The following is a 25,363-nucleotide window of genomic DNA, read 5'->3' as shown; positions in this document are numbered from 1 at the left end:
GTGCCTGGCTGAATTGTGATGAGTTTGGATTTTCATCAGTAAGGATATGCATGTTGAGTTGTGAACTCGGCGACGTCGTATGCTCTCTACCTACTTAGTTGTGTTGCATGCAAGACGTATCTTGTGATTCAGGGGAGCGAACAGATGGAGGGTTGCTAGGGAGGTATAGAACAAGGAGAGAGAGGGAGCGTATGAATGAGTCCATTTGTTTCATTCTAGCATGATGGTGCTGTCAAGGAAGAGTAAGGTTATATTGATGTTGCTGTAGGGTACGAGGCCAGCATTACCGCTTAGTACCTAGTAGTATCATGTAATCCTGCGCTGGCGGAACTGGCTCTTGGAGTTTGTGTGTTTACTCTGGATAAACAACATGTGTTTGGAGTACTGTAAGCATGAGGCCATTTATAATCATGAAACAGGAATTCTCAATCTTGATATTACCCTAAACTACTAAAAATGCATCCCCTTGTTACACGATAGACTGTTTGTTCGTGGGTTGAAAAGTCCATTCGCACATCTTTGTCGCCAAGACAACCAACGGCTCCACGCATTTGCTTTAAATGGAGACTCGCTGCATCGTGGCTGCAAAGCATGGCCGGGCCTGCATCGTGCGCAAGGCGATGAATGCGCCTGCTTGAGCATCTGCGGGCTTTGCTCTGCTTGAATCAACCGCCTGGCTGTTCTCAATCATCGCCATCCATCCCGTTCCAAGTAGTACCTCAAAGATACTTCGTATAACGGCCGCATCCTCGTATTTTTAGTAACGGCCAAAGTCACCTTCCCTCCCTGCAGACCCACCGCTGCAAGCCCACCCCCAACTTTTTCTGCCCTTCCAAGTCTCATTCTCTCCTCTCCTCCCCCGAAATCTCGTCTCCACCAGCAATCTTGCCTCGTGTCGAACCACCGCCGGCGATCGAATCTCGAGTCGAAAATAGAGAAGAAGAAGAAGTCCTTTGTTGAATAGCGCGGGAAGAAAAGAATCGAGGCATCTTTTCCTTTTTTTTTTTTTTTTTCTCTCTCTCTCTCTTCTCTTTCCTTTTCCCCTCCCCGTTCAATCGTTTCCCCGACACTCGTTTTTTATTTGTGGGGAGGAGGAGCAACAGTGGCGTCTTGTTTATTGTTTGCTTTTGGGCTTGGATTTGGCAGCTGTCGCATTGCGAGCGAGAGGATCCTGGGAAAAGATTGATGGAAAGGCGCTGTTGATCGACACCGACACCGACACGGTCGCTCGTTTACGATTTCTTCGCGCGCTTGCGACATCGCCGACAAACCGAATACGACCTCGCCTCAAACACCATCATCAGCCCATCATGTCGGGCTTTGGGGACTTCACCTCCATCTGCGAGCACACGCCGCTGCCGCTCTGCGCCTCCGTCGGCCCCGTCCTCTCGTCATCTGGCCGCGTCGGCATCGAGCCCAACTGCTACGCGCGAAACATTGAAGTCGCCAACACAATCATCTTTGAGGGCGCCGCGTCCTTTGCCCACATCGGCGCGCTCGTCATGACCGTCATCATGGTCCTGCACGTGCGCAGCAAGTTCACCGCCGTTGGCCGCAAGGAGATTCTCAGCTTCTTCTACCTGTATATGCTCCTGACCTTTATCTCGCTGGTGGTTGATGCCGGTGTGGTGCCTGCGGGCAGTGGGCCGTTCCCTTACTTTGCGAGCGTGCAGAACGGCTTGGCGAGCGCTGTTGTGACGTGTCTGCTTGTCAATGGCTTTGTCGGCTTCCAGCTGTATGAGGATGGCACGCCGTTGTCGGTGTGGATGCTGTGGCTCTGCTCGCTGGTTGCCTTTGCCATTTCCTTCCTGGTGTCGTTGGCGACGTTCAAGGGATGGGCTGGGCTCGGCCCGACTAACACGATTGGCCTGTTTGTCGTCTTGTACCTGCTCAACGCCATTGAGCTCTTTGTTTACGTCGGCATGCAGATCTTGCTTGTTGTGCGGACGCTGCAGGACCGGTGGCCGCTGGGCGATATCGCTTTTGGCATCTTCTTTTTCGTGGCCGGACAGGTGATTCTGTATGCGTTTAGCTCCAAGATTTGCGTTGCTGTGAGCCATTATCTGGATGGGCTGTTTTTCGCAACGATTTGCAATTTGTTGGCTGTTATGATGGTTTATAAGGTAAGCAAGAGTGAAGAAGAAGAAGAAGAAGAAGAAGAAGAAGAAGAAGAAGAAGAAGAAGAAGAAGAAGAAGAAGAAGAAGAAGAAGAAGAAGAAGAAGAAGAAGAAGAAGAAGAAGAAGAAGAAGAAGAAGAAGAAGAAGCAGTAGTAGTTTCAGAGGGGAGGAGGAGAGAGAGAAAGGAAGAAGATGAAAAGGAAGAAAAAGGAGGAATGAAAAAAAAAAAAAAAGAATGAAGAGACAAACGAAGGAAAAAAAAAAACGAAGAAAGTTGAAAGAGGAAAAGAAGAGGAGAGAGAAGGAGACTTGTTCCCCTCATTGAGATTTTGCTAACATCATTTGTGTTTCCAGTACTGGGATTCCATTACCAAGGAAGATCTCGAGTTCTCTGTTGGCACTCGCATGAACAACTGGGAGGTTAAGGAACTCCTTGGAGAAGATGAGCGCCGCGGCACCGTCTACGCAGATGACCCTTATGCTCAGTCGAGCGGTTACGATATGCCTTACTCCCCGACCACGAATCGCTACTCATCTCGACACTAAGTCCATCCACCATGGCCTCTGAGATGGCGTCTTTATCTACTTGTTTTTGCTCGAGCTGTCTCTTTTATTTTATTTTTACGGGCGCTTAATGCTGTTGGTGGTGAATCGAGTATGGACAGCTCCAAGTTTCACCACATTGCTACTACTATTTTCTCTCCCAGCAGATGGGATCTTTACGCTTTTACGGTTCTTTGTGAGGTTCTTTGCAGCACGGATATTGAAATGGCATCGGCGTTTGAGATGAGAGTGTGATACCTGACGAGTCGTTAAGAGTATCAGTGTTTCTTAATATATCGATTTTGAATAGATGAGCGGGGAAGTTGTAGTATTATAGAAACACATATCACTATACATGAAATAACACGTGAATTCTTGGCAACTTTTGTCTAAGTATAGATTGTGTATCGTCAGCACAAGCTTTTCATTACTACTACTATGTCTATGTCGATGGCGATTACTAAAGAGGGGAAGTCGACTGAGATCCATTTATTAATGCCACCTATGGGAACGATCACTCTCGTCATCCTTGTCTGCATGACGCGGCAGGTGACTCGAAGGAACGATTGGCTTATGTTGTGAAACGATTCAAGGGTGTTGCGAGTCTGTTGTCTATTTGTTGTTGGACAATTAATTACTGAGTTTAGTAAACGCTTGAAGCGTACTTTTGCACGGAAGCCGGTGTTGCTGCTGCTGCTGCTGCTGCTGCTGCAACATATACAAGTAAGCACTTGTCAATGGAAAGGGCCCTTTCCGGTTGCTTACGACTGGTTCAAAAGACGAATCAAGTCTCCTTGCCGAGCTGGAGTTTGCAGGGGAATGAGCTGCATAAACGGAAATACATGCCTGAGTCAGTCAGTCAGCCTCATCGTCTCGGTGCTAGGTAGTACGGGCATCTGACTTTACTCATTGGGGGGGGGGGGGGGGGGGCATTTGGCAAGCCCTATACGAGTAGTACGAAGCATATTGCCGACTTTGTATATTAGTTGCGGACAAATAGAGCGGCGTATAGCCCAGATTACCTTTTGTATTACTATTCAGAAAATAAAACCGAGGGTGGCTAGCTAGTTGAGTTGAGTTAGCTATCCCACCAGTCCCAGAGCCTTGTCAGATTTTATGCATTGTTTGCATTATCCCCCTAGTTTGCGCAACTAGGCAATAGTTTTATGCCCTCTTCTAGGCACACCATTTTTTTTTTCTTTTCTTTTTCCCTGTTCTGTAAGAACCCAGATGCCTGTTAAACTGAATCCTTCGAGTCAAGGAGCTCAGACCACACACACGCAAACCAGAGCAAGAAGGTTTTTTTTTTATGTCGTATCATACAGTAATAGTATGTCAAAGGGTTTCATAAAAGCACCCCTTCGGCATGAATAAACTGTTTTGGCCATGAATGGGGTGGTGTTCCTAGTACTAACTATCTTTCTTGCTCGCCCTCTGGTGGTTCCACTAAATGAGAAATGGTGGGGGGCTAGAGAGACAGATGAGGTCCTTTTGGAACAAAAGGTTTACAATTCATATATAGTTTGTTCTTTTTTACTAAAAGCGGCTGATTAACCTCGGTCTTAATCTGATGTAGATACAAGTAGGCGAAGTCTGGAAGTAGGCGAAGTAAAGTAAAAAAACGAGTTTAGAGCTCAAGGAGTTGTTTAGACTGTTACTTCTGTGTCCTTCAAGGCAACAGCAAAAAACCAACCCCTCCCCTTATTTTTGTTCCTTCGTGCCCTCTTCTCGGAGATAATAGTTCAAGTATATACTAGCGATACTAAGCAATACTAGTACAGAGTAGTATTCTCATGGCGGCTTGGAGGTTAAAAAGAGCACAGCCCGACGCCAAGGAACTTCCTAGTTGGCTTAAGGAAAGGGTTTGCGAAAGTCGAGAATCCTTCCTTCATGCTTCTTTTTTCCCGCCCCTCCCGGCTTTTTTCGATCCTCTTTGTTCGGCGGCGGAATACTACCACACTTGAGTTGTTTATTGCTCCCAACACTCAAGAAAATATGCTGCAGCAAGTTGTAGAGTATATTACCTACCGTCCGTATGACTCTTTTGGTATATACTGCAGGGAGGAGGGTGTGGAACTCTAAAGTCGTTGTGTTTCTATGCATATATGCATGTATCAATTCTGTACTATCAACTGACAACCCTGTGCTTTTACCTTGGCTTTTGCTACCTATGTTTGCCAAGGAGGCCAAGCAATCAGGGTGAAAGTATAGCAACGTACGTACTAGCAAGGAGTAGAGAGATCCAACGAATGACTCACTGACGTATTAATGCCTAAGTATGGTAAAACTCGCGCCGGCTAAGAAGGAAGTAATGGAGAAAGAGGAAAAAAAAAGGGCGGTAGTGATACGGATTTACGACTACCTAGTAGGAATCCTCTCTGCATATACACACACCACACACATACGCACCTTGCGTACACACACACATATATTTGCTCATTCTCTCTTGTCGTATATATCGTATATTGACCTCTCGTTCCTCTCTCCTACTTTTTGCTGCTTTGTAATATCCTCGTTTGGCATGACTACTGCTGCTATACTTCTCCGTTGACTAGGAGTAGCCTTTCTTTTGATGGCCTGCCCAATTTTCGACCCTGCGTTGAACAAACTTGGCAATTTGGGGTAAGCTCGCTGCAGGCAACACGCGTGCTTTTACTGTTGGCTTTTCGTCAGCGGCCGCCGATCAACCGCTTTTGGATAAAGCTGAGCAGCGGGTTGTCCGATTGTGCAGGATGGTGTTGCAGGCCTAGTACCAGACACTAGTCGTAGTAACAGATGCAGACTAGGAGGAATAGGCAACGCATGGCGAGAAGTGATGGATGACGATTGGGCTGCGCTGAGTTTAACAAGGGGGGGCTTCTCAACGTCTTGACTAGTTCTAGTGTCTAATTCCCGTAACATAGTACTGTTTCGTGTCTAGTGTATTTCGTGTCCCCCTTGGTTGATTTTGAGGATTTTAGAGGATTAGTATCCTCGAACTTTTACATCCGACAGAATTCCGGCGTTACAAGAAAAGCTCTCTGCGAGCTCAACGCCTGCCGGAGAAGGACATGGACCGTGGGCTGGATCGCCGAAAACTGGAGACTCCGGAGCTTGAATGGGGGTTTTTTCTTCTGGTCTAGACACGGGCTTTTTATTTCCCATCCAAATGGGTCTTGGCTTTGGGGAGGACGCGTCCGAGGTAGATCCGGGGGTTGGATTATTGGCCAATTGGCGTTCGAGCGAGGTCTGTATAAGTGATAGGTTATAATTGCTGCGCCTATCACTTTTTTTTTTTTCGGTACTGCTGACATATCCTGAGTAAACAGTAAATGAACAAAACGAGCTTGATTTGCTTATGATATGTTTCAGGCTGTGTTGCTTGTTCGATTTTTTTCTTTATAAATCAATCGAGATTGGTATGAGCAGGATACCTAGAATAGCGTATACAAAAAAAAAAAAAAAAAAAAGCAAGCCAAAATCTGACACTGGCCAATCTCGACCGTAAAGCTCACTACATACAGTAAAGGCAAAAGAAAATACCGTATAGGACATGGATGTGCTCCTCGTTCTCGTACGAGTGGACGGGTCGGATCCCGGATCAAAACAGTAACTCTCAGCGACAGGAGCTCCACACTACGCCGAAGACAAAGTTCAGGCTGCTACTTGTTTGTTTGTTTGTTTGTTTGTTTGTTTGTTTGTTTGTTTGTTTGTTTGTTTCTTTCTTTCTTTCTTTCTATTACGATGTGGGATATGTCCGACCGGAGTTGCAGCTGACAAGGATTCTACTGTGGGGGGGGAAAAGTGTGTGAAAATACGCTTCTATAATAAAACAAGCCTTATTAGCGGTATATCACCATATCAACCTTGCTTGCGAGTGAAATAGGACACAGTTTCGAGGGGAGGGGTGTGCGTGAAGAGCGGCAAGGCCCCCCCTTGTAGTTTCCTATCTGGTCCATTCATTGCTGGTAGAAACAGAAGAGAAACAGAAAAAAAAGTGGCCAGAATACGGCCAACTTTGATTTTCCATTGTTACTAGGTAGTAGTGGCGCGCGTACATGTAGGATTTTGACAAGTCGGGTAAGCATTCAATCTGGGACGGCCGCAGGATTGCGAGCATTGGCATCGAATCAGGCTGGCCAGGGGGGTCGGAGGGGGAGGAGTGGGTGCAGGGGAGTCTAGAATGTCTTCTTCTTTCTTCCTTCGTCTGCTCTTCTTTTTTCCTTTGAGCTGTCACGGAAGACGGCGCCGGTTCACGCGCGCTGACGTGGAGTGATAGTCTCGCTGCTGTGTCACGGCTGAGCCGAGCCGAGCTCAGCTGCTCTCATGAACTGCCGTTCTGTGTAGAAGCAAGACGTGTGGTTCTAGAGCAAAAAAGTAGTGGCATATTGTGGGACCTAGGGGGGTCTGGAGACGATAGGAATAGTGGAAGCCTTTTACTGCTAGTGCAATACGGCTGAGAGCCATTTACGTGGTCGAGGCTGTCCAATAAGTAATACAGGTTGCTGGATTACAAAATATGCAGCCGTTGCTTATTAGATTGATCATCAGACGCTCTTCTGGCAGGGTGCCGAGGATATTATACAATATACAGCGCTGAGCTTGTCAGTAAGGATGTAGGTAATACTGTGCTGCAGGAAATAAGACTGAAGGCCCATGTCTTGTTACGTGGGGGGCTCAGTCCTACATACCACAAAAGCCCGGCGAGTGAGAGTGAGAGAGAAGGGGGGGGAGAGTTTCGAGTGGAGACGTATTCCGACCAAGCGGAAGGGGGGAAAACAGGCGGGACCTTTAGCCAGTAATAGTAGATGATTGATAATACTATTGCCCTTCTCGGCAGATTCAATCAATGGGCAGGGTGAGTCAGTTTAGCCTTTCGTGTAGGGTTGCTGATCAGAGCTGAAGTTAGAATGTTTCTGCGAACTAAAGCGGCTTAGCAACATAAGCGAAATACGCGAAAGGGGGAAACTAGCATGCAGTAGCAGCAGCTGGAGTTGATTTGGCTGGCCTTTTTGCTCTGGGTTTTGACGCCATTGCATTGTCTGGTCTGGTGTGGCTTGTATACTTGGAGCATTTATCGTGCGATTGCGGATACTGCTAGGGACCTTTCAATCATCTCTACGGACACTATGGCACGGCTAGCAGTATTTCGCTGCGATGATGGAGCTGGCCATGTTGTGCACACGAATGCCCTGAAGCAGTTTGTTTGTTCGAGATGCGTCAAGTATTGTTCACCATTTGTCTGGGCTAGCACAGCACTGCCAACCAAGGTAGCCACGGCATCATGCTTTTGGTTTCGAGGGCAAAGTATCCTCGTGTTGGTAGGGACTAATAAGCTTCGTATGACGACATGCGATTATTAACGCGAAGCCATAGCCCGGAAGCGGGTTGAGTAATCTTGTTTTACGACTTGTATAGCCCATCCACGCCTATTTGTTCTAGGAACTAATTAGCGCGCAATAAAGAATATACTTGTAGAGTCGAGAACGCGAGTAATGTTGGGCTGGACATGGCTTGGGCTTGAATCAAAACGAGAGACAGATATGAAAAAAAGAGAGACAAAAAAGTTGACCAAATTGACCAAATATACGGATATTAAGCTAGCATTGACTAATGATGACAATACCAACAAAAAAAAAAGGGTATGTGATAGATCTCTTCCCCGGAAATAAGGGACAAGCCAGTCGGCGGGTTTGTCTTATGCGGAAAAAAATCCTACAGAACTCAATTTTTGTCGACCCCTTCCTTTTCTACACATTGGGGCGCGCGCGGCACAGATCATTACTAACGGGGGAGCGATCACTTGGTGGGTAGGATTCTCGGCGGAACGAGGAAAGACGCGAGAGTCGAAAGGCGAAGAGTCTCGGGAAGATTTGCTGGACTGAAGAATGTATCCGCAAGTTGCCGCATCCCGCGGCGCCCTCTGGCCATGAGTTTGATATGATGGGCCATGAGACATGTTTACTGTATTTATTATATGAAAGGGCCCGAGGCTTGGCCAAACCGGCTGCGACAGGGGTTGGAGGGAGGATTTTGACACGTGAAGGAGCAGGAATACCTACACCGTATAAAGCGAGAGAGAGAGAGAGAGAAAGAGAGGCTTCTTTCTGCTCTGGGGCTTTATTTCTCATTTCTTGTGTCCTGTGCTTGAATCCTACAACTGCCGATAGCAACGAAGGAGTATACTAACCCGGGACCACGAAACAGTCTAACGCCTTGCTATACGCAACGATCCCCACATGCGCCGATACGCAACGCATATACGCACCCCCGTAGCATCCGCTCCATGCCCGCCGTCAGGATAGTCAGGAAGCATTGCGGAAAAGTGACTGGACAGACGAAAATAAATACCCATCCAATGACGCATTACAAAGCCGCAGCAAGATACGAAACATAGGTATGTAACGTTGAAAGAGCAACTTGCCGAGTAGGCTATATAGCCCGCACAACCCGCAGGACCCGCGCGCGCGCGCGACCCCATCGGATAGTATGTAAGAAGTACAGGCAAGTTTATTAGGAGCCAACGAACGAACGGGGCGATAGCCGTTGGCTGGAAGAGGAAAAAAGCTGCCGAATAAGAAAAAGGAAAATCCTAAAACAAGCCGGGGTCTGACCGTCGTATAATCGGCCAACCAGCGATGGGCCGCTGTTTTTCTGAGTCGCGGTGCACGCAACGCTTGCGGCATTACGAAGAATGATAGTGCTATGCTACTAGGCCTACTGAAAAACTAAAAAAGCAAACTGGGCATAAAATAGAATGGATAGTAAAACCGGGATAATAAAAAACAAGCTTTTAGCGTGTGGTTTCTAGACTAGATGTCTCGGTTTTTGGGTTACAGCCCCGGCTGCGTCACAGTTTCGATGCCAATTACGGAGCAGGGTTTGCTGTCTCATTGGACGACGAGTTTAGCGATGATCACCCTACCTACATGAAGAAAAGAAGCGGCCAAATTGGAACTGCAGCAGCCGCGGGAAGGAGGGGGACACACGCAGGTTTTAGGAGTTATGGAGTTACGAAATAAGGACATGCGTGATAGTTGGCAGCTTTTGCGCGGTGGCCCCAATTATTTGGTTGCTCCTCTTGGTGTTTTTGCTTCGAAGGATTTTACTTGTATCAGCTTGCCAAGAGAGCGAGAGAGAGAGAGAGCCCACCCCCTTGCTGGACCTTTTTTTGCGGCACATACTATGTATCATGCCATAATTGTGCTTTTACCGCAAAGAAGCAAGGGCCAAAAAGGGAAAAAAGGGACAAAAGCACTCGTAGATTTTTTTTTTCTTGTCTAAGTTGCCGGGGTGTTGTGGATGGGATGCGATGGGATGAGACGAAGGATCCGCTTGGACAATGGGCTATGCGAAATTCGCTGGTAGCATTTGTAAGATGGACAGCCACACTAATAACGGTCCGCAGTTCTGGATTGCGTGGTAAATTAATAGGCTACTGCTTGTTTCGTGTATACAGATAGCGGTGAATGTGTGATTGTTGAATGAGTGAGTGAGTGAGCAAAAGTGAGCCAAGTGAGTAAGTGAGTGAGCGAGTGAGTGTAAGAGACACGGTAAGCTAGCCCAACAGCCGGTTTCCCTTGTGGGCGGGGAAGGGGACACCACGCATTGCTTATGGTACTACGTATTTTCGTACTCGTAATGATGCTAGTTGCAACTGATTGGATGTCTTGGAAAAAAAAAAGGTGAGTCTTGGCTTTTCGTGTCGTCGTTTTGGCGGGGAGAAAGCGGATAGCGGATAGCGGACGGATACAGTCAGGAGCCACGCGAAGGATTAACCCAGAAAAAATGGAAGAGTCGAAATGAGCATGGGAGTGAGAAGAAAAAAAAAACTGGAGCAAAATAGGTACCACTATTTTTTTTTTAATGTCTCTTCGCTCTTTCGCTTTTATTTCCTTCACTGGAAAACGGAGTTAAAGGGTGAATGACTCGGTGAGGCGAAGCAATTAGACAGCAACAATAGCTGAAATTTGGAATAGCTCGTTTGATAGCCAAGCCACGCTCGTAAAGAAACGAATGAGCTTCACTTGAATCGTTGCGTGTGTGAATTGCTTGCTATAGTCGGGCTATCCGCGCCTTGATAGTGTCTGGCGTCGGTATTATACGCTCCGAACCAGCATATCCCCGATTGGGCAGAAAGGAGGCCAAAGGCATAGGAAAAGATAGGCTGAGGGCCAGCCACTTGCTTGGAGGATGCACACACAAGCCTGAATTTAGATTTGCAGACTAGAGCAAAGCAAGGGAGTAGTATACGTATGGGTAGGTACATGTCATACTTTGTAGTATGTAGTAGGTATAGGTATAACTCGTATGCTCTGCGTGGGGGGGGGATTGATGCCACAGTATCCGCCGGTATCACACAGTACTCCAAGGCATCAAACATGGCTGCGAGCACGGGATCAGCAATGACAATTTAAAGCAGCATGAGTAAGCAGCATGTATTCTTTTGAGAGCGGCACTCGCGACAAGTGAGACAATTTTGCTGCAGTAGTCAGTCGATGGCGTTGGCTTATGCATGTCTTCTTGTAAGTCTGTCTTTTTTTTTTTTCAAACTGCCGTTGATTGACATCTGTCTTATGTCGAGGTGCCACCGCAAGCATACATACATACATAAAGCGGGCAAAAAGAGAAAACGCCCCAAAAGATAACAAGCCCTCGCTTCTCCAGTTATTCCTTTTTATTTTTCTTGGCCAAAGTCCGTAACTCCGGTCCCTAACGCGGGAACTACTATTCAATCCATTGGCAAAATAGTTCCTATTTTGCGGTGCCTAGTTTGCCCAAGGTTTGGCCAGTGGGGGAGGCTAAGAGGCTTAGCTCGCAGAAAAAGAAACGAAAGGAGCTGAAAACGAAGACATGGGGATGGTGCTGGCAACTTTGGCCGCGATTTTTACTTTTTGGTTATAGGAAGATGGTCTAAATGTTAAAATCATTAGCGAGATTGACGTTTGATGTCCGTGTTGGCCGTCTATTTTACGATGCGTGGTTCGATGTGACGAGTGTATACATCGTAGGTGCCTTCCAAGTTACTAGCATTATCTGAGGTCATGTATGTATATGACGTACGGGCCTCTGCTTTCAGGTCATCACTAAAGGGGAATGCCAATATTACCAGTTCAGGCACCTGGATAGACTTGGACGCCCTTTGGCTGATTGATTGATAATAACCTCTGCATACATATACATACATACATACAGGTACCTCCATGTACATGCCTTAACCTACTACTAATGCTCCCCTGGCTGCGGCTTGCTGCTGTTCGGCGGATTAGGCTAATGGCCACTGTAATGGCAGCGCTACTGGCTTTACGGCAGGCTATCGCATCGCTGCTACGACGGCGTGACTTTTGTTTTTTAAGGGGATGGGGCATTTGCCGCTTTAGTCAATTTTTGCACAGGATAGAGCCGACGATGCAAACCGAACCGGTGGGAGCAGGTACCTGCATATCGTTGACAGGCAGCGCGTCTGAATCTGTACCGGCCGTTTGCCGGATCAGTATAGTGGTAGATACCAGATGCAGGCAATGGTGGCGGGTAGTAGGAGCAGCACGCAAGCAGGTACCTGGATGTACTGCCTTCATGCGATGAGGGTACTCCCTAGTAGGTATAGGTAATTGTGCAGTAAATATAGTACCTAGCTGGGCAACCTGCAGTCTGGGTGTTCTTATTTGATTTGATTTCATTTTCTCTGGTTTGGTTTTGGCTTTGGCGGCCCGTTCTTACGTGGGAGTATGGATAGCAAGTGATGCATTTCTAATTCATATAAAGACACGCCAGAGATAAATAATCAGCAACCAAGGCTGAGCCGCATCAAACCACCGCCGGATTAGCTAACCTATCCGTAATGCCTCGACTATCGCTGCGGCTGGCAGGTGGCAGACACCCGCAGCGGCGTCTAATAATAGGCCCCCCCTACCTGCAGCACTGCTACCGGACTGGCGATGTGAATACCTGCCAGCTGGAACCCATCCAAAGGCAGCGTGAATACTACTACTAGTACTACTACCTGTACCTCTAATATACTACCTACTAAAGACTGGCAGTACCTTGCAGCTACCTAGTCCTTGCCTGCCGTGGCTGCTGGCCCTCAGCTGCTGCTCCTATCGCGTTGGCTCGTCCTTGTACTCGTCTCGTCTCGCTTGTCTCTCTTCCAGCTCCAGCTCTTTCTTTTCTTCTCTCTCCCTCTCTCGCTGCCATTATTTCTCCGGCTTCCACGCTCTTCTTCGCCTTCTTCTTCTTCTCCCCCTTCTCCATTTTCCCATCTGCGTAATTCTTCTTCGTCGTCTCTCCCACCTCATTCTTCCCGCTCCTCTTCTTCCTCTTCCTTCGCATTTCCCTTCTTCGCCTTTGCTCTCCTCCATATAACACACCCCCCTCCCCTTGTCCAGCCCACCCCTCCCCCAAAAACACCCTCTTATCTGATGCTTCATCCTGCACGCCCTCCCTGCTTCTCCCATCCTCTTCTTCCTTTCTTCGTGATTCGCCTGATTTTCCCCTTCCAGCCTCAACTGGCCACTTTCCCGCCTTCTACCGGCCCTCGCTCTACAACGCTTACGTATCTGTCCTGAGCTGTCCTTGATGCCGCTCTCCGGGGATAGAAAATAGGCTGCCGGATAGAACCAGACAAGAGGCTGGGCGATATATAGCCTGCCAGACAGCCTTTTCCCACTGTGGGGGTTTCCTTTTCCTACGCCGTATACGCTGCCGGAATATTTTCCACCGGCCAGGGCTGCAAAACACCGTTTGGCCTTCACTGTGATCAGTAATACGACCGTGATGCGTATTGAAGCATTACGAACCAGGTTAGTCAATGTTCACTGCTCGTCTTGCCAACCAATTCAACCTGCCATGGGCTTCTTCCCCGATGCGGCTGCCATCGTCGAGCAAAGGCAGTCCAGTCAGTCTCCTGCATTGACGGCACCCAGAGCCGCGGCTGGGACTCGCTGTTGTTTCTCCTGCTTCTTCCCTCTCTTGTTCTTCTCTCGTTTTATACACCCCCTGCGAACATAGAGGAAGACAGCAGAGACCCTGCCTGACATGGTTCCGTCAATCCTGTCAAGCTGGTCTGTCTCATCTGTATATTAGCTATATGGATGGACGTTGCACTACCGCAGCAGCCGCAGCCAGGCAGCCGGCGTATTATTCCCTGTCTAACATGGCCGCTCCTTGTCCACCTTGCAGACAAATTCTAGTGTTAGCACCACCGTCTCGCTTTTGCCTAGTGCCTGGGCGTGTATCACGCCGCCGGCTTACCTGACTGTGCCTCTCCACAGCTATGGAGAATCCTGGAGTGGGCTCGGCTTGTACTCGCATGTCCCTTTGATATTCATATAGACGCCCGCCATATTCATCTCCGAGCAACCGCTTCTGCCTCTTGTTCTTCTCTTCTTCTTTTTCTACCCTTCCATTGCGTGGCGACTAACCTTGGCCACTGGCCGCAGCTCCGGGAAACCAGACCTTGCTATCCTCGCCTGTTTCAGTCAGATTAACTATACAAGCTCAACTTAACCAACCTAAACGACCCAAGCATATCGCCACAGACCAATAGCATCGTCTTCTACTTTGGCTGCATTATCATCGTTCTCTTCTTCGGTGTCACCGGCAATTGGATCCTGCGACCATCCTTGACTCTGCCATAAATCCATATTCATTAAACCAATGGTCTCATACATCTGAAAAGAGCAACAAGAGAAAAGGAGGAACAAGCCTTGGAACTACTATACCGCCATACCGCCATACCGCCGGATTGCCATCTTCTGTACTCGGCACTTGCCTGAGACTATGGTTGAGCCTCGCGTATACCATTGGGGGATTAAGACGACAAGAACAAGAACATCTATTGCCGTAGACTCGATACGCCAAACTACAGCTTCCAACTCACTGGCCACATTACCGCCGATATCGACTCTCTTCCCATTTCGAAACTAGGCAGACAAAGAAGGAAAAGAAACGAGACGAATTTGATTATTTATTTGCTCTTTTTGTGTTACAGTATCATATATAACCTGCCCTCACAACTTACTCTTAAACAGCACTTACACCCGACTCATTCGAAACAATCAAATTCGACAACCAGATTCACCAAAAAGAGAGAAAGAGAGATTGAAGACAAATCAAAAACGAAAGAAGAAGAGAGAATGGAAGAGGCGGCCACATGGGAGGATCTTCCCCCCCACGAACATCAGTTCGTCTGGGACGAGGCTGAGGGCAAATTCTGGAGAGATTTCAACGCAAAGCAGGAAACTCAGCATTCCGAGGCCGAGAGGAAGTACCAACTGGCCCTGACAGAGGCCAAAGTCGAACTGGGCACCTTGGACGGAAGGCGAAACCAGCTGAGCAAGCTGCGCGAGAGGCTGGCGCTGGAACTGAGTCAAGTCGACAAGGAGTTGGCCCAGGTTGTTACTGAGTGCGACGGAAAGACGGACAGGATACTCGCCATTGAGCGCAACTACCGGCACGATGAACAAGATTGGCTGCAGCAGAGAGAAAAAGTTACAGAGACCATGATTCGCTGGTTCCAAGAGAAACGAGAGGTTGCCGCCAAGGTCCAGGCTGCTGGCAACGGTACTGCGGGAGAACTCATTAACAAGAAGGCCATTGATGCTTCTAGAAACCTGGCTGATGGTGAAGCCACCGAGATGGAAGGAGTAGAGTATTGGAACGAGCAAGGTTCACAGCAAGCGCCCATGTCTCTCCCGGCCATTGTTACAAGACAGGTGGCAGCCAAGACCGCCATCACGCCAATAACACCGTCTCTTGCCTCTTTCAAGGGCATTCTCCAAGAGCCAATCGAGCCCATTGTTGATCTTGTCGACGCAGACGGACGAGTCATTGGACCCATCAACAAGACAGAGCCGTGGAATCAGTGGGTCAAAGCTATTCTCGGCCTGCCCATCAAGCGCCCGGTCAAGATTCGACGCGGCCGTAAGTTTACTGCCGACCACCTCGCCGGCATTTACGAGCACACCGAAGCCAAGGGCGTCAAGTGGCTATCTTGCATGATTCAGGCCATTGGCGAGGTTCAAGAGCAGCGATGTATCTCTTGCGACAAGAACCAAGGCGCCTTTGACGACTGCATCATCATCGGCGGGCCTCTTTTCCAGAAATGCGGCAACTGTGAGTGGAATCGACAGGGCTGCCACGGTGCGGCTCTGCGCAAAGACCGAGGCTCCGGCGAGTCACCGGCCGCGGACAGAGAGCTTTCTCCTCGTAGCATTCCTCAAGAGGATGAAACATCAAACGGAGTTTCCGAGAGTTCCCCACGAAATGCGGCGGTAACACTATCACCGCGTGAAACCAAGACAGAGATTGCCACAGAGACGTCACGACAAGGATCTGCACAGGAAGAAACTAGAAAGGACGCCGAGGAGAAGAAGGAACCGGTCCGGGATCAGCGAGATGATAGACGCGAGCAGGAGACGGCACAGCTGAATCTGCAGAACCTCCAGGTGAGAAAAGAGCAGGCTGCCCAAGAAGCACTCGCTGCTGCGGCTGGATTTGCTCAGCACGCCATACAGTCAACTGAAATCGCCAATTCAAAGGACTTTCAGCAGCAGCAACCTGACGAGCCTAAGCCCGTGGTCTCGGAGAGGCGAGTACTGCCTTCCAGCCGACCAGCTATCTACCAGTCCGAGCATCAGCATCAACATCACCAGCTGTCGGCGCCTAGAGAGCACCGCCATGAGCCAGTTAGAGCGTACACGTTTAGCTCGGGATTCACACCAGCCAACATCCCAAGTCGCCCTTCGTCTCGGGATCTCAATAGCCCTACGCCACGCTCTATCGAGTATTCGCCTCAGCCCTCAGACTCCGCAGACCATCCAGACCTCCCCAAGATCACCCGCGAGACGCTTGTTCTGAAACACAACGGCCGAGAATACACCTATCCAGAAATCATTGAGGGCGTGCCCCTGGAAAAGATTGACCCAAGCCATCCTTATTGGGATCCCAAGTGGCCCGACATCAAGAGCTTGATTGAGCCGCCGCTGAACCAGTGGCGGGAGAAGCACCAGCAGGCCATGCAGTCCAAGGACAAGGGCGTAGACAAGGCCTCTACGAGGTTCCAACTGGGACGGCAGGTGAACCGCGGCTTGAAGATTCTCGAGTTCTTGGACGAGGGCGAAATCAGCCCTTACCAGCTCCTGAGCAAGAAGTATACCACGTCCGGAAAGGGTAGTATCACTTCATACGACACCCTCTTCCGGCTGTGCGAGACCTTGAGCGAGCTGGGCAAATACGGGCTCGACATCCATCCCCTGGAGTGGATGCGTCAGCGTCTACATGAGCTATGGCTAGAGCAGGGCGCGGCGTTCAATGTGTCGAGGATTATTCACAACTTTTACAACGATCCAAAACTGGCTCTACTGCGAGCCAAGTCTGGATTCAAGAACATTGGCAGGCCTTCGGGCGTCAAGGCAAGCCGCCGCAGCCAAGGAGCCCCCTCTAACGATGCGCACCATTTATCCCAGTCGAGTAAGCGAAAGAACAACTATTCCTTCAACGGAGCGACAGCCGACCATGACGGGTCATCAACAGATTTGACATCTGACGGCGGCAGCGAAAACCATATGATGGCGCCCGAATCACCGGTTTCAGGAAGCGGCCCCATCAGCAAGCGTGCCAGGACACTGTCCCCGTCTATTCGGCCATACCGCATCCTTGTCGACGACACGGCGGATTTCACCGACACGGATCTCTGGAGCGGTGCTTCCCTGACGAAAGACGACTTTCGCATTGACCAGATCAAGTCGCGCCTCTACACCAGCTCATCCCGAGTCACGCAGTACTTGCACTGGACAAAGGAGGGACGCTTCCTGGAGCACCAAGTACTCAAGGAGGGTCACCCTGTGCGATGGGGCGTGCTCAAGGAACCGGTCAACTTTGATGTGCGCATCGATGACTTGATGGATGTGGTGTGGAACCGGCGCGTCATGAAGGCGCATTTCATGATGGGGGAGCGTGGTACGCGGCTTCCGTCGAGGGATGGACGGCCGAGGGGAGATGTCATTGTGTTGTTTAGGCGGGAGAGGACGCTGAGAAGGTTGATTAAGGTGCTTGAGGGTATGGGGGTGAGGACGATTGAGGGCTCTCAGTGAGTGTTTTCTTTTCTTTTCTCTTCCTTTGTAGAATGTGTGTGTGTGTGTGTGTGTGTGCTAACAGTAATGCGTTATAGAGAGGAGTTGGAGCATCGCTGGGCACTGATGCAGTCGGAACAGCTCTCTGATAGAGAGGATGTACTTTCGAGCGAGGAGATTAAGAGACCGGCTTCTGCATCCAAGCTTCCCGTTTCATATTAAGCTGCCGTGCGACAACTGGATATCGACTCGGATATAGCCCATGGCCATGGTTGAAAAGTACCAAACATTTATTTCTTTACTCTCTTTTCCTAATTTGCATTCTGAGGATGGAAGGAGGAAAATGTCGTGGCGTTTGGCGAAGAAAGGCTAAGCAACACTGCACTGATGCATTCGTTTTTGTTACAGCTCTCTTGCTTCTCTTTCCTTTCTCTTGTTCTTATATTTCCGTCAATGTGTATATGCGGGCTTTCGTTTATTCTGTTCTTTCTCTTCTGACATGAACAAAAAAAAAAAAAAATAGCCTGAGCCTTTTGGACGAAGCATTTTTGATTTTCTCATTTCTTTTGTTTGTTGAGATGATAGATACCCAGTAGGAAAAATCGGTCGTTGCCAGCCCTTTTTTTTTTTTTCCTTTCCTTTTTTTCCTTATTTCGTTCCCTTGAAAGGGGCATGTTTTGGCCTGTTTTGGCAGGATATTGCATATAACGAGGATATTTGTATATATCTATTGCGCTGTGTTTGGGGAAGAGCTTGAATTATATATACACGACTGTGTTTGCGTACAGTTTCTGTTTTATATTTGGATTGTTAGTCTATGAAGTGATGTGTATGTCTACTGTGCGCAATAGGTTAAATACTTATATCAATGCCATTACTCTTATAGCAAGCAACTGATTAATTTCTCCATTTGCTTGAACTTTTTTTTTACTATTTTTTTTTTTTTATATACTTCATTATCTAGTTTCATAAAACTTGTAAAACTCTTCACATTGATCACACCGTCATTATACAAAATCCAGCAATAAACGCTTAAAATATCCTCTAGCCAATTTACATATACCCTTCACTTCCTCCTAGTAGAAGATCTCGTCCGTCCAAGCATCTCTGCCGCTCCCCCCTCAGCAGCACCCGTCATCCTACTCATCAGCATGGCCTTTGTCTCCATGGCCTCCGGATCGCGATACCCGAGCTGCGTCGCCGGCGGAGACTGCCCCTGCTGATGCTCTTCATCGTCGTCATCGTGGAGCGCGGCGGCAGCAACTCGAGGGAGGACGGCGTCGATGCTGGCGGCGCTGCTGGCGTTGGAGGCGTTGCTTATGGCGCGGCCGAGGATCTTTTGGCGACGGCGGCGGGTGATGGGGGCGGATTGGTTAGGTTGGTGGTGGTGGTTGGCGCTGAGGGAAGTGGACTTTGGGGGGAGGGGGATGAGGTCGGAGAGGGCGGATGTGAGGCCTTGACGGAGTTCGGCGGCGGCGGCGAGCTGGCGTTGCTTTTCGGCTACTTTTTCTTCTTCTTCTTCTTCTTCTTCTTCTTCTGTCTGTTTTGTTGTGGTTGTTGATCCAGGGACTGGATTCGGTGGTTTTGAGGGTTTGGAAGGTTCAGGGGCTGATGGCGGAGGCGGATGAGGAGGATCGAGTGCTGGAGGGATCGGTTGTTCTTTGCTATTGCCATCGGGCATCTTGGCCGGCGCAGATATGGTGCGCGGGACATTGACTTTGGCAGCTGGTAGCTTTGGTGACACATTGAGCGCGGCGGAAGATAGCTCAGATAGAGGAGGAGGAGTATCTGCTGCGCGGACACTTTCAACTGGATGGGTTTGTGCTGTCATGAAGTCTGCGGATGTAATCGACTCGAGCGTATGCTGCCTAACACGGCTTTTCTCAGGAGCGTCGTTGTCAAATGCCGTGGTATCGACGCCAGCGCCGATGGGGGGCTTGGGAGGCCGGGCTGTAGGCTTTGCTTCTGTGTCTGCTGGTGCATCCTTTTCTCTTCGAGGATGAGGAGCCTCTTTTGCTGGGGCGGGCTCGTCTTCTTCGTTGACAAAAGGATCTCGTCGTTTTACGCGACGTTTCTTAATCTCGGGGTATATAAAGTCTTCTATGGGGACCAGACCAGCGCTGGATATGCATTCCCAAAGCCAGTCTGCCGAGACAATGGGCACGCCCCAGTCCAGCGCGCACTTCAGTTTCTCTCTGCGCATCGACACGAGAGACTTGCACACCAGCACGTTTGTCGACCGTCGAAATTCCTCTTCATACTTGCCTCCTAGCTGAGTTACGCTTCTTGCCACCTGGTTGAGCTCTATCCCGGTGAAGGCGGCGCTACAGATGATCATGCTTGAAAAGCCGGGGATGGGGAAAAGGGGGAACGGTCGCCCGAGCACCTGCTCGTTGGGGCTAAAGAATCGCCTGTTATGCAGGCAATTTTCAATGTAAAACTCGGTAATGACGTGGATGTGTTCGTTTGGTACTGTGGGATGGGTATCGGGTTGTGAGGTTTGGGGGACAATGAGGAATCGGTAATGTTCGGGGTCTGTTGGCTCAGACAGCATAGCAGGAGATTGTAGCGACGCCGCAATGTTGCCGCCGAGAGTGGTAATTGTCTGTTCCAGTATGGATGACCTTTGCGGCGGAAATCCATGGATGAAAAAGGTGCAGTTGACAAAGACGCCTTGGTCCTCCTGGAGAGAGTAGCCCGGCTGCGTGGGAACTTCGGAAGTTGGCGTTGGTGCAGGTGGCCGTGCTTGTGCTTGTGCTTCCTCCTTGAGCGGATTCTCGTGAGCAAACGAGTACTCTCTTGATGCAGATCTACCTAGAATGTCTCCCCAGAGGTCGTTTCTCTGCGAGCTCAGCTTCATGCTGGCCGTCTTGCGCAGCTTCCTTACACCCTCGTCTGGCCCGCCGTGTAGGACCGCTGACCTTGCCCTCTTCCCCAGGGACGACCTTCTGGGATCTGTCTTTACCCAAGCACCAACGCCCTGCTCCTCCGCAGGTAGCAGCGGATCAAACTTGGCTTCTTCCAGAATCATGCCGCGCTCGACGCTCTGGCTGAGCCAGTCCAAGGTGACCGTGTGCACACCCCACGACTTGGCGGCCGTAAACTTCTTGCCCTCGGGCTTGTTGACGATCAGATGCGTGCATCTCCTGGTCAAGTCTCCGGTGAAACGACCTCCGTTCTGCTTAACCGTCTCGGCAATCTTGTCTCTCTGCTCGCCAAAGCCCGTCAGACACACCAGCAGAGATCCTCTTGCGGCTGGCGATTCCTCTTCTTCCGACCAGGGCTCGGCACCGCTCGTTTCCAGTGGCTTCAATTGGTAGCTCTTTTCCAGCGCGGCAAGATTGATTTCCTCGTCCTTTTTCCACAGCTCGCTGACGGCAATGATCCAGCCGGCGTCCATGGCCTTGATGTCGACTCGCTCGCGCGCAACATGGCGATACTTGGGGGTGTCGTAGCCACCGACGACGAGATGCGTAACGTCTGGCGTGAGATCGTACTTGTGGACGCCGCCGAGCTCGGCCACCTTTTGGGCAATGTCCGTCTGTTCGAGCAAGAGCCGAGTGTTTGTTAGCACTTGTGGGCGATGTCCGCCAGAGCGTAGAGCATTGAGAAACGAAACGAACCCGTTGATCAGTCGGGATGTCGGTGCAGCAGACAATGACGCCCTTGAACGGCACGGAGGGGTCAATCCCGTAGTTTTCATCCTCTGAGGAATGAGGAGCAGCCATGGTATAGAGCATGGGCAACAACCTCAGCTTGCTGCCGCTGCTGCTGCTTTGGACATGAAGAAGTTGGAGTGTGCATGTGCAGGTATGCAGCCACTATAATGCGAAGCAGTACTAGGTAGGTACCTGTAAAATCAATGTTTGGATGCCGTCAACTGATAAACGATAAGAGACGCGTCTTGGTGCTTGTGCACAGACTGCTAAAGCGCGTTGATTGATGACATCCATGGCCTGTTCCTTAGCGGTAACATGCACTGAAGCATATGCCGTTATAGTGGGCTGTGGCGCTGTTTGGTGGCTATGTTATTGATCCTCATTAGACATGTGTCAGTGCAAAGGCACCCAAGACAATTGCCAAGGCATCGTGTAAATTGCAACAATAAAAGTACTATTAAGAGAAGGAGATGAAGAAGAAGAAGCTGATGATGATGAAGAAAAAAAAAAGAAAAAAAAATTATTGGTGTAGAATACGATCCATGCAAAACATTGTATACATACGCCAAGAGACTCGCTGCGAGACAAATAGCAACAGCATGTGTCCAGTATCCGCAGAGCGGCAGCGCTCAACTGCTGCCCAGACCAGCCGCTTGTGGTGAGCCGAAAGAGCCTGGAAATTTCATCTTGTCCTTGTCAATAACTGCTGCGGGCTGCCAAGATCCAAACGATCGATGTCGAAGGCGAATCCTCGCAAACGCGGCAGATTACATGTGCCCTATTAACCGCCTAAGGCACTCTTCTCGCCACGCTGAAAGCCTCGCTCGCTACTACAGCTGCTGCTCTGCTACGACCACTGCAGCTACTATGCGGCAGCGACTTTTTCTAGTAGCCCAGCCCGCAGCATCCACATCATCCATACCTACCCAACCCAGAACCCCACCATCGCAGCCTTGCGTGCGTCCATCTTCTGTTCTTTGCCAGACACAAGCAAAGCCGCTGGCATCCTCTCCTCTCGTCCTGCTGCAGCCGCTCTGAGCGTTCCACGATCTGCCCTTTGCTGGACGCAGATCTCGCATCTCGCACCTCATACTGCAGACAGACAGGCCGACGAGACGCTCTCCAAACTCCACAACGCCGCCGTCTTCGAACCGTCGTGTGCGTGCACAACCGCCGATTTGATCCAAGCCGCCGATTTGATCCAAGCCGCCGCTCGTCGACTCGACGCCTTGGAAGCGAAACGCCATCGCTGACTCGCCCGATTCCGATCGACGCCCTGCTCCTGCACAGTCCACGGCAGCTCTCTCGTCTCCGACGCCAGGCAGAGCTACATACAAACTTACGGGGGGCTTCTCGGTGCTTTATCCAACAAGCTACAGCGACGCAGCCTCTTCTCCGCGCGCAAAGACGCTCGTGTGACTCGGCTCATCACCCAAGGCTGCCGACCTTCCTCTTCTCGCAACGATGCCTCCTCCCTCGCTGGCGCAACAGAAGATCCTCCTCGCACAGTTCGTTTCCCTGACTGGGGTCTCGGAACGTCAGGCGACTCGGGTACGTTGAGATAACGTTGCTTTTCCCTTATCCTGAGCCGTTGCCGGCAACCTGGCCGAAGGCCAACGGGGATCTCCCCGGGCCCTGGCCTTGCTGGTCCATGGATCACGACATGGCACGCAGACGGGGCAGAAAATTGGGTCGGCACCATGAGGCTGACATGAGGCTGACCGTTTCGGCTTCGACCGCAGCTGCTGGCCATGTGAGGCTACGGCCGCGGCAAGCAATCGTGCATCCCGATCGAGTGGCTCTGATCCCGTGAGTTCGTCGCTAACGTGCTGGTGGTTTGCAGTATCTCAAGTCAACCGGCTACAAGCTCAATGAGGCCGTTGATGCGTAAGTCGCCCTCTTTCAACTCCTCATTCAGCCCCTTTCGAGCCTCAAATCTCCGCCTGGAATTTTCCCCGATGTGCCCCCCCTCCCACCTCCCATCCAGCCCGTCGGATATTCCTCGAATCAGACTCCTCACGGCGCTTCTCGGACAATTTCGCTGTGAGATGATGCATCGCCAGGCTTCCAGTGTTGTTATCGGTGTGGATTTGACTGTGGGGGTCCCACTAAGGCGAAGCCCGCCCGTCCTGTCGGACACTCACCAGAGTATGGCCGAGCGCCGCCGATGCTACTGAAACAGAGACGTCAGAAAGCTACGGCATGCCAAGTTGCTACCTTGCCAGATCGTATAGCATTGTCGTCTTCTGGATGCCTCAAACATCCATTTTCGAGCACGCTTCTTTGCCAATCGCCCCGGCTCCCTGGCAAACCCAGATCCCTGGGAGCTTCTCCAGTCGACCCGAGCTCGCACTTGACTGCGTTAATTTACGCCCTGCGTGTTGTCAGACCATTCCATCTCTTGTAATACTACTTTCTTCGTCTATCTGGCTATTGCTATAATCTTTCTCCTTGTCTGTTCGCTTTGCGCATATTGCCCATAGGTCCTGGCTGCCGGCGCTCCATCCTAGACGACGACGACGACACGGCGACGACGACCAGACGACCAAGACCCAGCAGTTCAGGGACGCATGCATCCCGTGCATCGGGCCTAGAATGATGCTGGGTTGGAAAGGCGTCAAACAGCATCTGCCGTCCAAAGTCGCAAAGGCAGTTCCTCTCCTGCTCTCCAAGAAGAAGCGGGAGAAGCATGGCGCAGATGGCTCTGCCAAGGATGGTCCTGGACGGTATATTCTACTCTGGATGACTGGGGAGACGGGGATGAGCATCAAGACGGAAATTCTACATTGGACCGAATCCAGTGTCGCAAACGTCTATCAAGTGATGGCACTGCATCATTTCTTCACCTTTGTCGTCTTTGCACAGGATGCACGGTTTGCGCCGCAGCAGTGGCTAACGGATTGATTTTAGATTTTATATGAACTCGGCCAATGAAGCAAAAGGCCCATCCCCCCTGGATGCGAAATTAGATGCTCTATTTGATTCACTAAGAGGTAAAATCCTGTTGCTGCTGGGTATAAAGTTTATCCCATAAGCTTACATTCTTGATAGATGACGAAAATGATGAAAAGGACAAGCTGGAGCTGGAGTCTACCATGGGCTACCTAAGCGAAAAACTTAATGTCAGCTTAGAAAATGCTGAGCTTTTCGTCGTCCTGGAGCTCGTGCAAGCCCCGAGTGTGGGCGAAATCACCAGAGTCGGATTTATCGATGGTTGGAAGGCAAGCGGGTAAGTCTTTTTCCTTTTTCTTTGAATTTCAAAGTCTGAAACAGCCAAATACTTACGGTTGGTAGGGCCGGGGCCTCTCACCAAGAGCACGCTTCTCATGTGCGGAAACTTATTTCCGAGCTGTCATCAGATAGCGCGTTGTTCAAGAAAGTCTACAGGTACGCTTTCGTCGCCGGCCGTGAGAAGGACCAAAAGTCATTGGGTTTGGAAAATGCTTTAATCTACTGGAACATGCTGTTCTCGGCCCCGGGCATGGCTTGGAAAGGCAAACATGACTGGCTAGAGCTGTGGAAGACGTTTCTGGGCGAGAAGTGGACCAGATCCGTCAACAGGGACATGTGGAATATGATTTTGGAGTTCGCCCTAAAGACCAAGAAGGATGAATCACTATCATTCTGGAGTGAGGACGGCGCATGGCCAAGCGTCATCGACGATTTCGTCGAGTGGTGCAAGCAGAAGGGCATCGGGAAGACCGAGACCATGGACGTCGATGAGCAGTGAAACCGAAAGGATCTCGATAGCCATTTCACACAACACACTTATCCGGGGTAGAGATTTATCGATACGTTTTTGACGGCACGAGAGGTTTCATCCTTATTATGAACCAAAGCGAGACCCGCTTTTTCGCTTGAAGGAAAAAGGGCTGGCTATGATCTTAGAGAGAGATGCTGGATGAGACTGACGGTGCAGACTTTCAGCTCTTCTGGCCTACATTTTTTTTTATGTGACGATATAGACTTAAAGCGCCAATTGAACAAAAACCA

The 25,363-nt window shown here is 50.0% G+C and overlaps 7 protein-coding genes across 7 annotated transcripts; 3 read left to right on the top strand and 4 right to left on the bottom strand.

Annotated features, from left to right (window-relative positions):
- Nucleotides 1-556: 556 nt before the first annotated feature.
- TrAFT101_011860 (uncharacterized protein) lies at nt 557-1,155 on the bottom strand (the record flags this gene model as incomplete). Its single annotated transcript, XM_066129401.1, has 2 exons — nt 557-748; nt 1,102-1,155. 2 exons carry the CDS (start codon nt 1,153-1,155, stop codon nt 557-559), a joined length of 246 nt encoding a protein of 81 aa, XP_065985535.1.
- CHS7 (Chitin synthase, class 7) lies at nt 828-3,105 on the top strand. The gene is made up of 2 exons (XM_024910088.2): nt 828-2,123; nt 2,473-3,105. The coding sequence occupies exons 1-2, from the start codon at nt 1,311-1,313 to the stop codon at nt 2,662-2,664; spliced, it is 1,005 nt and encodes a 334-aa protein (XP_024757714.1). The 5' UTR covers nt 828-1,310; the 3' UTR covers nt 2,665-3,105.
- A 2,520-nt stretch (nt 3,106-5,625) lies between these two features.
- Nucleotides 5,626-7,107, bottom strand: TrAFT101_011858 (uncharacterized protein; the record flags this gene model as incomplete). The annotated part of the gene is made up of 2 exons (XM_066129400.1): nt 5,626-5,889; nt 7,081-7,107. The coding sequence occupies 2 exons, from the start codon at nt 7,105-7,107 to the stop codon at nt 5,626-5,628; spliced, it is 291 nt and encodes a 96-aa protein (XP_065985534.1).
- An 892-nt stretch (nt 7,108-7,999) lies between these two features.
- TrAFT101_011857 (uncharacterized protein) lies at nt 8,000-8,666 on the bottom strand (the record flags this gene model as incomplete). The annotated part of the gene is made up of 2 exons (XM_066129399.1): nt 8,430-8,666; nt 8,000-8,069 (listed from the first exon to the last, which is right to left on the bottom strand). Exons 1-2 carry the CDS (start codon nt 8,597-8,599, stop codon nt 8,000-8,002), a joined length of 240 nt encoding a protein of 79 aa, XP_065985533.1. The 5' UTR covers nt 8,600-8,666.
- A 4,229-nt stretch (nt 8,667-12,895) lies between these two features.
- On the top strand, nt 12,896-18,602 carry TrAFT101_011856 (uncharacterized protein). Its single transcript, XM_024904234.2, has 3 exons — nt 12,896-13,439; nt 14,079-17,728; nt 17,810-18,602. Exons 2-3 carry the CDS (start codon nt 14,775-14,777, stop codon nt 17,931-17,933), a joined length of 3,078 nt encoding a protein of 1,025 aa, XP_024757715.2. The 5' UTR covers nt 12,896-13,439; nt 14,079-14,774; the 3' UTR covers nt 17,934-18,602.
- A 55-nt stretch (nt 18,603-18,657) lies between these two features.
- On the bottom strand, nt 18,658-21,734 carry TrAFT101_011855 (uncharacterized protein). Its single transcript, XM_024908587.2, has 2 exons — nt 21,335-21,734; nt 18,658-21,252 (listed from the first exon to the last, which is right to left on the bottom strand). The coding sequence occupies exons 1-2, from the start codon at nt 21,449-21,451 to the stop codon at nt 18,778-18,780; spliced, it is 2,592 nt and encodes an 863-aa protein (XP_024757716.2). The 5' UTR covers nt 21,452-21,734; the 3' UTR covers nt 18,658-18,777.
- Nucleotides 21,735-22,834: 1,100 nt separating this feature from the next.
- Nucleotides 22,835-25,100, top strand: TrAFT101_011854 (uncharacterized protein; the record flags this gene model as incomplete). Its single annotated transcript, XM_066129398.1, has 5 exons — nt 22,835-22,921; nt 23,214-23,257; nt 24,281-24,363; nt 24,422-24,599; nt 24,665-25,100. The coding sequence occupies 5 exons, from the start codon at nt 22,835-22,837 to the stop codon at nt 25,098-25,100; spliced, it is 828 nt and encodes a 275-aa protein (XP_065985532.1).
- Nucleotides 25,101-25,363: the final 263 nt, after the last annotated feature.

The sequence above is a fragment of the Trichoderma asperellum genome, chromosome 7 (genome assembly GCF_020647865.1).
Source record: "Trichoderma asperellum chromosome 7, complete sequence".
In the NCBI taxonomy this organism is placed as follows: Eukaryota; Fungi; Ascomycota; class Sordariomycetes; order Hypocreales; family Hypocreaceae; genus Trichoderma; species Trichoderma asperellum.
This window is presented reverse-complemented; position numbering and strand designations above follow the sequence as displayed.